Below are 13,378 nucleotides of genomic sequence, written 5' to 3' on the forward strand. Positions count from 1 at the left end.
TTTAAAAAGCCAAAAAATCAAACTCATTGCTTCCCTTTTACTGGGAAATAAGTATAGGCCTTGTGTGGCAACACAGTTTTCCTCACCACCACCACTTCTGTGACAAATAATGTAAGGTGCTGCACACCGTTGTTGGGTGCCATCGAGTCGACTCAGACTCATAGAGACCCCATGTGACAGGGTAGAACTGCCCAGTAGGGTTTTCTAGGCTGTAATCTTTACAGAAGCAGAACACCAGACCTTTTCTCCCACAGAGTCCCTTAGAGGGTTTGAACTGCCAACATTTCAGTCAACATTCGGTGCTTAACTGTTGTATCCCAGGGCTACACACTTAATGTGATACAGCTATGCCCTGCTCTGGTTATCAAAGAGAGCCTTCAATCCTACCCAGAAAGAGCCTGCAACCACTGAAAGATGGCATTAGTAGAGACCAACCCAACTACAAATAAAGCAATTTTTAGAAAAGATTTTAGTATTTGATTCTTGGCCTCTGTTACTGCTCTACCTCAGATTAAAAATCACCTCTAATATTGTAAATCTTTCCTTATTCTGTTATTCATGTAGATTTAGGTCAATAAAAGTTGACCAGTAACATAAATATACTTAAATACCAATTACCTGGAGTTCATTGCGGTTTTCCTTATTTTTAATCCAGATCTTGCCTTGAGTCTGTGGATCAATTAACAAAGGATAGCGAGATGCCTTTGTGACAATAATTCCATTCTGAATGGACAGGTCATCATTTGGCAGCCCTTGGAGGTTCCACTCACTAATAGTAGGAGCATCAATCAACATCTCGTTGAGATTTAGATTGCTTCCAAATGGAATTTTCCGGGCTTTCATCTCCTTCTGCCAGTCGTTTAACAACAGATTGCGAAATTCTTGGTTAAATGGACCAGAGTAAGATAAAAAAGCTGTAGCCAACAATACATCCCCTAAAATGGAAAACAAAATATCACTGAAACACTTCATGATCATCGTTGCAATTCTGCAAAATATTTAAAATGGGCAGAAAAAAGACAACCATTCTTATAAACTAAATTCCACAAATCAAACTGTAACCACAAGTTGCTGGGCCTTCGTGAATAAGTGGCAGTTTGGTTCATCATCAACAAGGATCCAAACGCTCTACCAAGCAATACCAGTTAGTAGTCAAGCACTAGATTATCCTGACTTTTGTTGGAAATGAGAGGGTAGCCTTTTAGTTTAAGAGATGCCAAATTCAGAAGGTAGAGGCTATGTTCAAAGTGGTCTTGATCAAAATATGCCCATTCACTCACGGGAGACTACAAAAGTGACCTGATAAGTAGAGACTTAAAAGGTAGTAATACATCAACTGTGGATCATAACAAACTATGGATAACACTGCGAAGAATGGGAATTCCAGAACACTTAATAGTGCTCACGAGGAAGCTTTGCATAGATCAAGAGGCAGTTGTTCGGACAGAACAAGGGGATACTGATTGGTTTAAAGTCAGGAAAGGTGTGCATCAGGGTTGTATTCTTTCACCATACCTATTCCATCTGTATGCTGAGCAAATAATACAAGAAGCTGGACTATACGAAGAAGAACGGGGCATCAGGATTGGAGGACAACTCACTAACAACCTGCGTTATGCAGATGACACAACCTTGGTTCCTGAAAGTGAAGAGGACTTGAAGCATGTACTAATGAAGATCAAAGACCACAGCCTTCAGTATGGATTACACCTCAACATAAAGAAAACAAAAATCCTCACAACTGGACCAAGGAGCAACATCATGATAAACGGAGAAAAGACTGAAGTTGTCAAGGATTTCATTTTACTTGGATCCACAATCGACAGCCATGGAAGCAGCAGTCAAGAAATCAAAAGATGCATTGCATTGGGCAAATCTGCTCCAAAGGACCTCTTCAAAGTGTTGAAGAGCAAAGATGTCACACTGAAGACTAAGCTGCGCCTGACCGAAGCCATGGTATTTTCAATCACATCATATGCATGTGAAAGCTGGGCAATGAATAAGGAAGACCAAAGAAGAACTGACGCCTCTGAACTGTGGTGTTGGTGAAGAAAACTGAATATACCATGGACTGCCAAAAGAACAAACAAATCTGTCTTGGAAGAAGTGAGGCCAGAATGCTCCTTAGAGGCAAGGATGGCAAGACTGCATCTTATATACTTTGGACATGTTGTCAGGAGGGATCAGTCCATGGAGAAGGACATCATGCTTGGCAGAGTACAGGGTCAGTGGAAAAGAGGAAGACCCTCAACAAGTTGGATTGACACAGTGGCTACAACAATGAGCTCAAGCATAACAACGATTGTAAGGCTGGAGCAGGACCGGGCAGTGTTTCATTCTGTTGTGCATAGGGTCACTATGAGTTGGAATTGACTCGACGGCACCTATCAACAACAACAATACATCTTGTAAGGATAGCATGGACAACAGACTGACATCCATGCCTCTAATATGGTTGGACACTGTGCTGTAAATCCTATCACTATCATATAACAAGATGGATTAGTGGCAGTTACACCGATGAGGTCTACAAGATTAGGTAGTGTCTTAAGCCAATCTCTTTTCAGATATAAAAGAGAGAAGAAAGCAAAGAGGCATGGGGACCTCATACCACCAAGAAAGCAGTGCCGGGAGCAGATCGTATCCTTTGGACCTAAGGTTTCTATACGGAGATGCTCCAGACCAAGAGAAGACTAACGACAAGGACCTTCCTCCAGAGCCGACAGAGAGAAAAAGACTTCCCCTGGAGCTGGCGCCCTAAATATGGACTTCTAGCTTACTGGACTGTGAGAATAAACTTCTCTTTGTTAAAGCCATCCACTTGTGGTATTTCTGTTACAGCAGCACTAGATGACTAAGACAGACATACGTATACAAGAATTTGAAATAATTCAGTGGTGGATTTTGTTCTGATTAGAGTTCAAATTTGCTAACTTGAACACATAATCTCAGTCAACACATAATCGCATTATGAAAGGAATTTACATACCCACAAGTCTTGTAGTTTGTGCAGCAAACTCTTTGCTTTGCTCTGTCCATCTTTCCTTTTCACCTGCCAAGCCACTGATCAGTGTGGAGGCTGTCTGCATCTTATGTCTACACCGTTCTGCATCTTCAAGTAAGGTCTAGAAAACACCAAAATCAGAAGAAAAATGTTGAGATAAACAAAGCTTCTGACTCAAAAATATAATTTTAAAACATTTTATACAAACTCCCTTAATGGACACATAAGCTGTTTATTTCACAGGAAGATTCAAATGCATTGCTATTCATGTCAGCACAACCCCATCTCTTAGCTCTCTCCAAGGAACTTGGAAGGATTCCTCCAGGTGTGGCCTTGAGCCAACGGAGCAGACCATCCCCAGGTGTTAATAATTGGGGGATAAAGAAATCTGCATCATTTATTATTTTCCTGGAAATAAAAAATAGAATAAAATAGAAGCATACAAGGTAATATCAGCTATCACAGAAAATGTAAAGGAATAGACATTGCTAGTTAAAAGTAAGGCATCTCGCATTATGCCTTACTTTTAACTATTACAAGATCTTGAGAAACAGTATAAACTGAGAAGAATGCATTCTTTTGTGGTTATGAGAGGGAGGGGGGAGGGAGGGTGGGAGACGGTTATTTACTGATTAGATAGTAGATAAGAACTACTTTAGGTAAAGGGAAGGACAATACTCAATACACGGAAGGTCAGCTCAAATGGACTGGACCAAAAGCAAAGAAGTTTCTGGGATAAACTGAATGCTTCGAAGGTCAGCGGAGCAAGGGTGGGGGTTTGGGGACTATGGCTTAAGGGGACTTCTAAGTCAATTGGCAAAATAAATTCTATTAAGAAAACATTCTGCATCCCACTTTGAAGTGTGGGGTCTGGGGTCTTAAATGCTAACAAGTGGCCATCTAAGATGCATCAATTGGTCTCAACCCACCTGGATCAAAGGAGAATGAAGAACACCAAGGTCACACAATAACTATGAGCCCAAGAGACAGAAAGGGCCACTTGAACTAGAGACTTACATCATCCTGAGACCAGAAGAACTAGATGGTGCCCGGCCACAACCGACGACTTCCCTGACAGGGAGCACAACAGAGAACCCCTGAGGGAGCAGGAGAACAGTGGGATGCAGACCCCAAATTCACATAAAAAGACCAGACTTAATGGTCTGACTGAGACTAGAAGAATCCCGGCGGTCATGGTCCCCAAATCTTCTGTTGGCCCAGGACAGGAACCATTCCCCAAGACAACTCATTAGACATGGAAGGGACTGGAAAATGGGTTGGAGAGAGATGCTGATGAAGAGTGAGCTACTTGTATCAGGTGGACACTTGAGACTGTGTTGGCATCTCCTGTCTGGAGGGGAGATGGGAGGGTAGAGAGGGTTAGAAACTGGCAAAATGGTCACGAAAGGAGAGACTGGAAGGAGGGAGCAGGCTGACTCATTAGGGGGAGAGTAAACGGGAGTAAGTAGTAAGGTGTATATAAGTTTATATGTGACAGACTGACGTGATTTGTAAACTTTCACTTAAAGCACAATAAAAATTATTTAAAAAAAAAAAAGTAAGGCATCTCTGGGTGGTGCAAATGATTAATGTACTTGGCTGTTAGCCAAAAAGTTGGAGTCTCCCACTAGGTACCTTGGAAGAAAGGCCTGGTGATCTACTTCTGAAAGATCACAGTCACTGAATACCCCATGGAGCACAGTTCTATTCTGGCACATGGGTCGCCATGAGTCATGGTCAACTCAATGTCAACTGATAAGTCAAAAGTTCGGGATATATCTCAAATTAAAATTTGATATCATCATTGCTTCATCTATCACCACAGCCTCTTCTACTTTAAGTGAAACCTTAGATTGTCTTTAGATTGCAGTGCTCTTGGGCTCTTACACAAATGTCAGCTACCTTTGACTCAGCAGGATACTGCTCACTGGTGCTCCTCACATTAGTAAAAGACCTGTAACCTAGGATTCCACTGACTGCTGCCAATCAGTGCTTAGTTCTGAAAAACAAAAGGTTCTGTCTCTCTATGTTTGGGCGATAATCGCTAATTCTACTTATGAAAGACTAAAGATTTAGCTACATGACTAGTCATCACTGTAACTTTATAACAGATACATATACGTAGGAGCTCTGGTGGTGTAATGGTTAAGAGCTCGGCTGCTAACCAAAAGGTCGACAGTTCAAATCTACCAGCTGCTCCTTGGAAACCCTAAGGGGCAGTTCTACTCGGCACATATGGGGTCACCAGGAGTCAGAATCAACTTGACAGGACAAAAAACAACAACATGTACTAAATTATCTTTTATACTTTACGTATATGTACATAGAGGTGCATGTTCTGGTGTGCAATGATAAAGTGTAAAATATTATTAATGGTTATATCTACGTTTTCCTGTATATATCTTCTAATGTTGTTGTTGTTAGCTCCCATCGAGTAGGTTCGACTCATAGTGACCCTGTGTGCAACAGAATGAAACATTGCCCGGTTCCTTTGCCATCCTCACAATCGTTATATTTGAGCCCACCGTTGCAGCCACTGTGTCAATACATCTCATTGAGGATCTTCCTCTTTTTTGCTGACCCTCTACTTTACCAAGCATGATGTCCTTCTCCAGGGACTGATCCTTCCTGATAACATGTCCAAAGTATGTGAGATGTAGTCTCACCGCCCTTGCTTCTAAGGAGCATTCCAGCTATACTTCTTCCAAGACTGATTTGTTTGTTCTCCCGGCAGTCCACGGTATGTTCAATATTCTTTGCCAACACCATAATTCAAAGGCATCAATTCTTCTTTCGTCTTCCTTATTCATTGTCCAGCTTCCACCTGCATTGAGGTGATTGAAAATACCATGGCTTGGGTCAGGTGCACTTTAGTCCTCAAGGTAACATCTTTGCTTTTTAACACTTTAAAGACGTCTTTGCAGCAGATTTGCCCAGTCCAGTGCATCATTTAATTTCTTGACTACTGCTTCCATGGGCATTGATTGTGGAGCCAGGTAAAATGAAATCCTTGACAACTTCAATATTTTCTCCATTTATCATAATGTTGCTTATTGGTCCCGTTGTGAAGATTTTTGTTATCTTTATGTTGAGATGTAATCCATACCAAAGGCTGTATGTAGTCTTTGATCTTCATCAGTGAGTGCTTCAAGTCCTCTTCACTTACAGCAAGGTTGTGGCATCTGCATATCACAGGTTGTTTATGAGTGTTCCTCTAATCCTGATGTCTCATTCTTCATATAGTCCAGTTTCTCAGATTATTTGTTCATTATACAGATTGGATAAGCATGGTGAAAGAATATAACCTTTATACACACCTTTCCTGACTTTAAACAGCACAGTATCCTCTTTTGTTCGAATGACTGTTTCTTGATCTATGTACAGGTTCCACATGAGAACAATTGTTTCAGAATTCCCATTCTTCACAAAGTTATCCATAATTTTTTATGATCCACACAGTCAAATGCCCTTGAATAGTCAATAAAACATGGGTAAACATCTTTTTGGTATTCTCTGCTTTCAGCCAAGATTCATCTGACATCAGCAATGACATCACTCCTTCTACGTCCTCTTTTGAATCCGACTTGAATTGCTGGCAGTTCCCTGTTGATGTACTGCTGCAACTGCTTTTGAATGATTATACTTGCATGGGATATTAATGATATTGTTGGATAATTTCCACATTCTGTTGGTCAGCTTTCTTTGGAATGGGCACAAATATGTATCTTTTCCAGTCAGTTGGCCAGGCTGTCTTCCAAGTTTCTTATCACAGATGTGTGTGCACCTCTTCCATTCATTGAAACATCTCAACTGGTATTCTGTCAATTCCTGAAGGCTTGTTTTTTGCCAATGCCTTCAGTGCATCTTGAACTTCTTTCTTCAGTACCATCGGTTCTTGGTCATATGCTACTTCCTGAAGTGGCTGAACGTCTGCCAATTCTTTTTGGTACAGTGACTCTGTATATTCCTTCCACCTGTTTTTGATGCTTCCTGCCTCATTCAATATTTTCTCCCTATAATCATTCAATATTGCGACTTGAGGCTTGAATTTTTTCTTCAGTTCTGTCAGCTTGAGAAATGCTGAGCATATTCTCCCCTTTTGGTTTTCTAACTCCAGGTCTTTGCACATTTCATTATACTTTACTTCTCAAGCTGCCCTTTGAAATCTTCTGTTCATCTCTTTTACTTCCTCATTTCTTCTATTAGCTATGTTCCATTTTGGTCTTTTCTTTCTTTCCTAGCTTTTTAATGACCTCTTGCTTTCTTCATGTATGATGTCCTTGATGTCATTCCACCACCTATCTGGTCTTCAGTCATTAGTGTTCAATGCATCAAATCTATTCCTCAGATGGTCTCTAAATTCAGGTAGGATATACTCAAGGTCATACTTTGGCTCTCATGGACTTGCTCTAATTTTCTTCACCTTCAACTTTAACTTGCATATGAGCAATTGATGGTCTGTTCTGCCGTTGGCCCCTGGCCTTGTTCTAACTGATGATATTGAGCTGCTCCATTGTCTCTTTCCACAGATGTAGCGGATTTGATTCCTGTGTATTCAGTCTGGTGAGGTCCACAAGTATAGTCACCATTTCTGTTGTTGAGGAAAGACAGTTGCAACTGAGAAGCCGTTGGTCTTGTAAAATTCTATCATGAGATCTCCAGGTTCATTTTTATCACTAAGGTCATATTTTTCAACTACGGATCCTTCCTCTTTGTTTCCAGCTTTCGAATTCCAATCACCAGTAATTATCAATGCATCTTGATTTCGTGTTTGATCAAGTTCAGACAGCAGAAGTCGGTAGAAATCATCAGTTTCTTTATCTTTGGCCTTAGAGGTTGGTGCATAAATTTGAATAATAGTTTTATTAGCTGGTCTTCCTTGTAGGCGTATGGATACTGTCCTATCACTGACAGAGTTGTACTTCAAGATAGATCTTGAAATGTTCTTTTTGTATTTTCTATAATGAACTAAATTGCTTTTCTAAAAATAACACAATGCAGTGTTTTTCAAAAGCAAGAGACTTATTCAAATCTTCTTTTTGTTCCAGTTTACTTTCTCTTCTCTTCCCTCTACAATTAGTGCAGAAAACCTAAAAGCCCAATTCAGAGGCATGCCCCAATATTTGTCTGTTTCTACCAGAAAAAAAGATGGCAGCTAGAAAGTATGAATCTTTATCATTCATTACTGCCTACCTCAGAAACACACTTTTCATGTAGAAGGTATTTTTAATATTAATTTGTTTTCTCTAAATTCCCCACCCTTGCTCTGGTCAAGTTAATAGGAAAATGGCCAGGCCTCTGCCTTCCTGGCTTTTCTTTTCTAAAATCCTAGGCAGTGCAGTGGTTCAGCACTTGGCTGCTAACCAAAAGGTGGGGGATTCAAACCCACCAGGGGCTCCGAAGGAGAAAGATATGTCAATCAGTTTCCTTAAAGATTACAGCCTAGGAAACCCCATGGGGCAGTTCTACTCTGTCCTACAGGATCTCCATGAATCAAAATCAACTCAACTGCACACAGGAACAATGACAGGCCACTTTGGGGGACTGTGATATGGGGGAAGGGGCAGAAGTAATTTCTGAGAGTACAAGAGGGAGAAGCAGATTCTCCCCAGCCTAGTTAGGGAGGGTTGTAGAATTCACCAGTTTCCATGAGTAGTGCCGTCAGTATGCCCAGAGAGGTGACGGGCTCTCCCAGGTGCCTAGGGAGGCTGGACCCCAAGCAAAGTCTCTGTGCCCGTGCATTGAGTAACAGGACACACACTGCTTCACAGGACCATGTGGTTACCAGTGGTGACCATGATGAATGAAGATCAGAAGCCCTCCCCTGCCTTCTAGTGGCCCATAAGCCCCCTGGAGCTCATGGAGCTCTGCAGAGGGCACAAAAAGGAGCATCACAAATGACTAAAGGAGAAGTTCACACCAGCCTGGGGTTCAACAGCACAAAGCCAGATATTTGCTTTTTTAATAAAAGATACTTCTTAAACCTCGAGTTTTTTTAAGTTAGAGACATATCTTGACAGTAGTAGCTCTTTTGTGATTGTATGACTATTTACCTAAAAAGAGGCATATGCTCAAAAGGAAAGAAAAGCTGACGGAATAAAACAATGTAAAACTATTAAAAATTAAACATAATTTTAAAAGACAGTAAAATATTTTTTCTGTGTTCACTTGGTGATTTGACTGAACGTTCAAAATGGCATATACGAACACTGCCTCCTCGTCGCGTAGGCTTTTTCAAATTGCATTGCTGATTTTCTCTTTATAATATGATAAGTGAATTCTACAAAGCCAAGTATAAAAACCTATATAGGTTGTATGTAATTCTGTAATACTTCTCAAAAGCTCAGATTTTGCTCTCAGGAGATTTATCTTTAAGAGAAAACGTCATGCATTGTGCATATAGTGAAACCGAAATAGTTATCTAACCTCCCTTATCGGGACTGCTACGTAGGAATAGACTAATATGTGGGTATCTGAACTTGGGCCAATTTAAGGCTGAGAAAGGGAAGGACTAAATCTCATACAGTCACCAAGGAAACAGTAGTGAGAATCTAGTTCTTATTTACCAAACGGGGAATTTATCAGAGGCAGGTTTTGTGGAACCAGACACTTACATAATTTTGAGGGCCCACTTTAAGAAAAAAACATTAGAGAATTATTACGAACATAAAATATGAAAGTGAATATGTATTAGGAATGAGGAAGGAAATTACTACAAAATCCTGGTGACTCAGAAATTCAGGTCCCCTTCCTCTGAGATCTCTTTTGGCATTTTACCTAAATGCTTACATTCAAATGCTTATTGATTTTAACTTGGCTTCCCCTTCCCATAGAACATTCTATAGCTTCTAGCAACCCCAGCTCTCATGAGGCCTGTGCAAGTGAGGAGCCCTGAAGCTTAAACTCTATCTGTCTTGATTACTAGAAGGAGGGATTTCTCAGTGGAGCTGCAATTAGTATACATAAAATAAAGAAGTATGTTACCCAGTACATTCTGAAAGGTACCAACGCTTCAAAACGTACACAGGTTGAGAAGGTCTTTGTCACAGAAATATGGCCATGTGGTCAGTCACGTTGATCCAGCAAAGTGTTCTGAAGTACACATCAGAAGACCAAGTTCTGGTCTAGACTGAGCCCCTGACCAGCCCTATGACCAGGAGCCCTTCTCTTGCCCTCTCAAAGCCTCAGTACCATTCTCTAAAATAAGAATAGAACACCCGCCCTGCCTACCTCATAAGGTAGTTTCAAAGACTAAATGAGATAAAGTGAGAAGATGCAGTTTGAAAAACAATCAAAAAAAATTCTACGCAATCAAAAATTCTTATCATCACCACGAAGAAGGACTCTCAGGATGTTCTAGATTATTTTCTAGAACTGACTCTAATCTTGGCTGACCATCCTGACATCTCATCAAAGGCCTTTGGTGACTGTTAAAATCGAACTTCAGGGCTTAGCAAAGGGTTATTTGCTATGTATGTGTTACACACAAATGAAATGAATTACCGCTGGAAACCAAATCCTTGGAGAGAAAAAGCAGAGAAGGAACGCACAACTTACAGTGGCCATGCTGCTGTGCGACAGACCCACCCACGCCAAAAGATGATTACCTGCTTCTCAATCATGGCCTGTTCATATTCGGCCTGCACCACGTCAAGCTCCGCTTGCTTGTCGTCCAGCTCGGCCTGGGCCTTCTGCAGGTCCTGCATGGCCAGGACATGGCGATTCTCCTGCACCACCAAGTTGGCCTGCAGGGGGCGTACAAAGGGTGAAGGGATGAGCAGCGAACCTCCCAACAGCCAGGACTGCAGAGTCAGAACTGTCCAGCATCACCCGTTTATACTTTTTCTTTATCCCAGTCCTAGAATATTCTCAAATTATAGTAAGTCAACACCAAATCTTAATTTGAACTTGACATAAATGTTTACAAGTACAAAATCATAGTTCATTACAACAGAGGTCACCAGATGTTCTCTGTAAAGTCCCGGATAGCAAATACTTTAGGCTTTCTGGGCCAAGTGACAAAATTAAGGATATTATGTGGTTGTTGTTGTTAGCTGCCATCTAGTTGGTCCCAACTCCCAGCGACCGCACGTGTCACAGGATGAAATGTTGCCAGTTCTGTGCCACCTTCATGGCTGTTGGTATTGTTTCAGCTACTGTATCAATCCATTTGTTTGAGGGTTTCCTTCATTTTTGTTGGTCCTTTACCAAACATCATGTCCTTTTCTAGTGATTGGTTTTTCCTGATGATGTGTCCACAGTAAAGATATTATAAAACCAAAAAAAGCCAAACCCATTGCCATCGAGTGGATTCGGATTCATAGCAGCCCTATACGACAGAATAAACTGCCCCATAGGGTTTTCAAAGAGTGGCTGGTGGACTTGAACTGCTGACCTTCTGGCTAGCAGCCAAGCTGTTTAACTACTGCACCACCAGGGCTCCAAGGATATCATGAAGGTATAACAACCAACAGAGCCCTGGTGGCACAGTGGTTAAGAGCTACTGTGAGCTACAGCTGCTAACCAAAAGGCTTGCAGTTCCAATCCACGAACCGCTCATCAGAATTGCCCTATGGGGCAATTCTACCCTACCCTATAGGGTCGCTATGTATAGGAATCGACTCAATGGCAATGGGTATATAACAACCATTTAATAATGTATCATTCTTATTTTACAAGCCATACAAAATTCATATCCATCCGTAACCACAGAATGTGACCTTATTTGGTAATAGGGTCTTGGCAGCTGTAATTATTAAAATGAGGTTATACTAGAGTAGGCTGGGCCCTAAATCCAATACGACTGATGTCCTTATAGGAAGAGGAGAGGGCACATAGAGATATAGAGACATAAGGGAAGAAGGTCATCTGAAGATGGAAGCAGATTTGGCCCACAGACCATAATTTCAACCCTTATAGGACAGCATTATAATACCAAGAGTTGTAGAAAAGAAAAACTGAATATTTAGAACTAACTACCTAGCAGGACTTGCTTACCTAGCAGGATTCATCAGAGTTGAAGAAAATGTTAAAGCAAGGTAAAGAATAATAAAAAAAAAAAAAAAAGAATAGAATATAGAATTATTCACTAAATCCAACAATCTAGGTTTTATTGGTGGTAGTGGTTTTGATGTCAATCCTGTCATTTTCATGTATTATTTGCCATCCAGAAAAGAAAAAATTGATACCTAGAGCTGTGGCTATGTGATTTAAGGATGCTACCAAAAATGGGATCAAAAGGCTTAATTAAAAGAATTCTGAAGGAAGACGAGGTGTAGAAAATATTCGATGCTCACAGGGGTTTAAATCTTTTTATAAAAATTTTGAAATCATGTAGAACAGAATTTCAAATTCTCATGGAATACTGACTTTCTGGAACGCTTGAGGTTGGATGAACCCCTGAAACTATTGCCCTAAGATATCCTCTAAACCTTAAACCAAAAATATCCCCTGAAATCTTCATAAAAATAAACAATAGCTTAACCAGTAAGAAATATCTGTCTTGAGCCTTACGCTCTTTCAGGGAACTATCTACATGGGATCAAATTGACAACAGCAACTCAAAAGGTTAGCTAGGAAGCTTGGGGGGCTGGAAGTTTATGTTAACGGTAGGGGAACAATTTGCAAAGTTTGGGAAGGAATGATTGCCCGACTTGAAGAATGTAATCAATGTCACAAAATTACACATGTGGAAATTGTTGAATTGGTGTATGTTCTGCTGTGTATACTTTCAACATCAAAAAATACTACAGATGTTATTAAAAAAATTTTGAAATCAGAATTTCTCCCTTTTAAGTCCATAAAACATTAAAGTTGACTATAATGGGGGGATTCACTACTAGAAGACATATTCTTTCTGTGGTATTTGAGACAAAAGAATATTTTTAAAACATTTCTTTTTAGGAGATACTAATTTCCCATCTCAAAACCTCAGGATACCACATTTTGGCAGTACAAATCTTTCAGGAAAAAGTTAGAGCCCTGTAACTGACTAGAACAAATGACAAGTAAAAGCATGATCCAAAAATTATAGTTTAAAAAGAAATGGGGGAGGCGGGGCCAAGATGGCTAACTAGATACAAGCTACCTCTGATCCCTCTTGCAACAAAGACTCGGAAAAACAAGTGAATTGATCACATACATGACAATCTATGAATCCTGACCATCAACACAGATCTAAAGAGTTGACCTGAGTGACAGAGACTGAGAACGAACAACCACAGGGAAGCAGCGACTGTTTACAGAGCCTGGAGCCAGCGTCCCAGTCAGGAAACCTTGGCACTGGGCTTTGGACTAGGCACAGGGGAGCTGAGCACGGGATCCTGTGACGGCGCAAACACGGGGCGCAGCCCTAGCCCCCTGAACTGACCTCGG

At 40.8% G+C, this 13,378-nt stretch overlaps 1 protein-coding gene across 1 annotated transcript in view; it reads right to left on the bottom strand.

The window, feature by feature from the left end:
- DNAH5 (dynein axonemal heavy chain 5) overlaps positions 1 to 13,378 on the bottom strand; it is a 280,971-nt gene that overhangs the window by 61,356 nt on the left and 206,237 nt on the right. The window contains exons 61-63 of the mRNA XM_064279684.1: positions 10,612 to 10,749; positions 2,990 to 3,125; positions 619 to 935 (exon numbers count right to left, since the gene is read on the bottom strand). Coding sequence (XP_064135754.1) covers positions 619 to 935; positions 2,990 to 3,125; positions 10,612 to 10,749 — 591 coding nt within the window. The remainder of the gene's footprint in view (positions 1 to 618; positions 936 to 2,989; positions 3,126 to 10,611; positions 10,750 to 13,378) is intronic.

This window comes from Loxodonta africana, chromosome 2, assembly GCF_030014295.1.
Source record: "Loxodonta africana isolate mLoxAfr1 chromosome 2, mLoxAfr1.hap2, whole genome shotgun sequence".
Classification (NCBI taxonomy): Eukaryota; Metazoa; Chordata; class Mammalia; order Proboscidea; family Elephantidae; genus Loxodonta; species Loxodonta africana.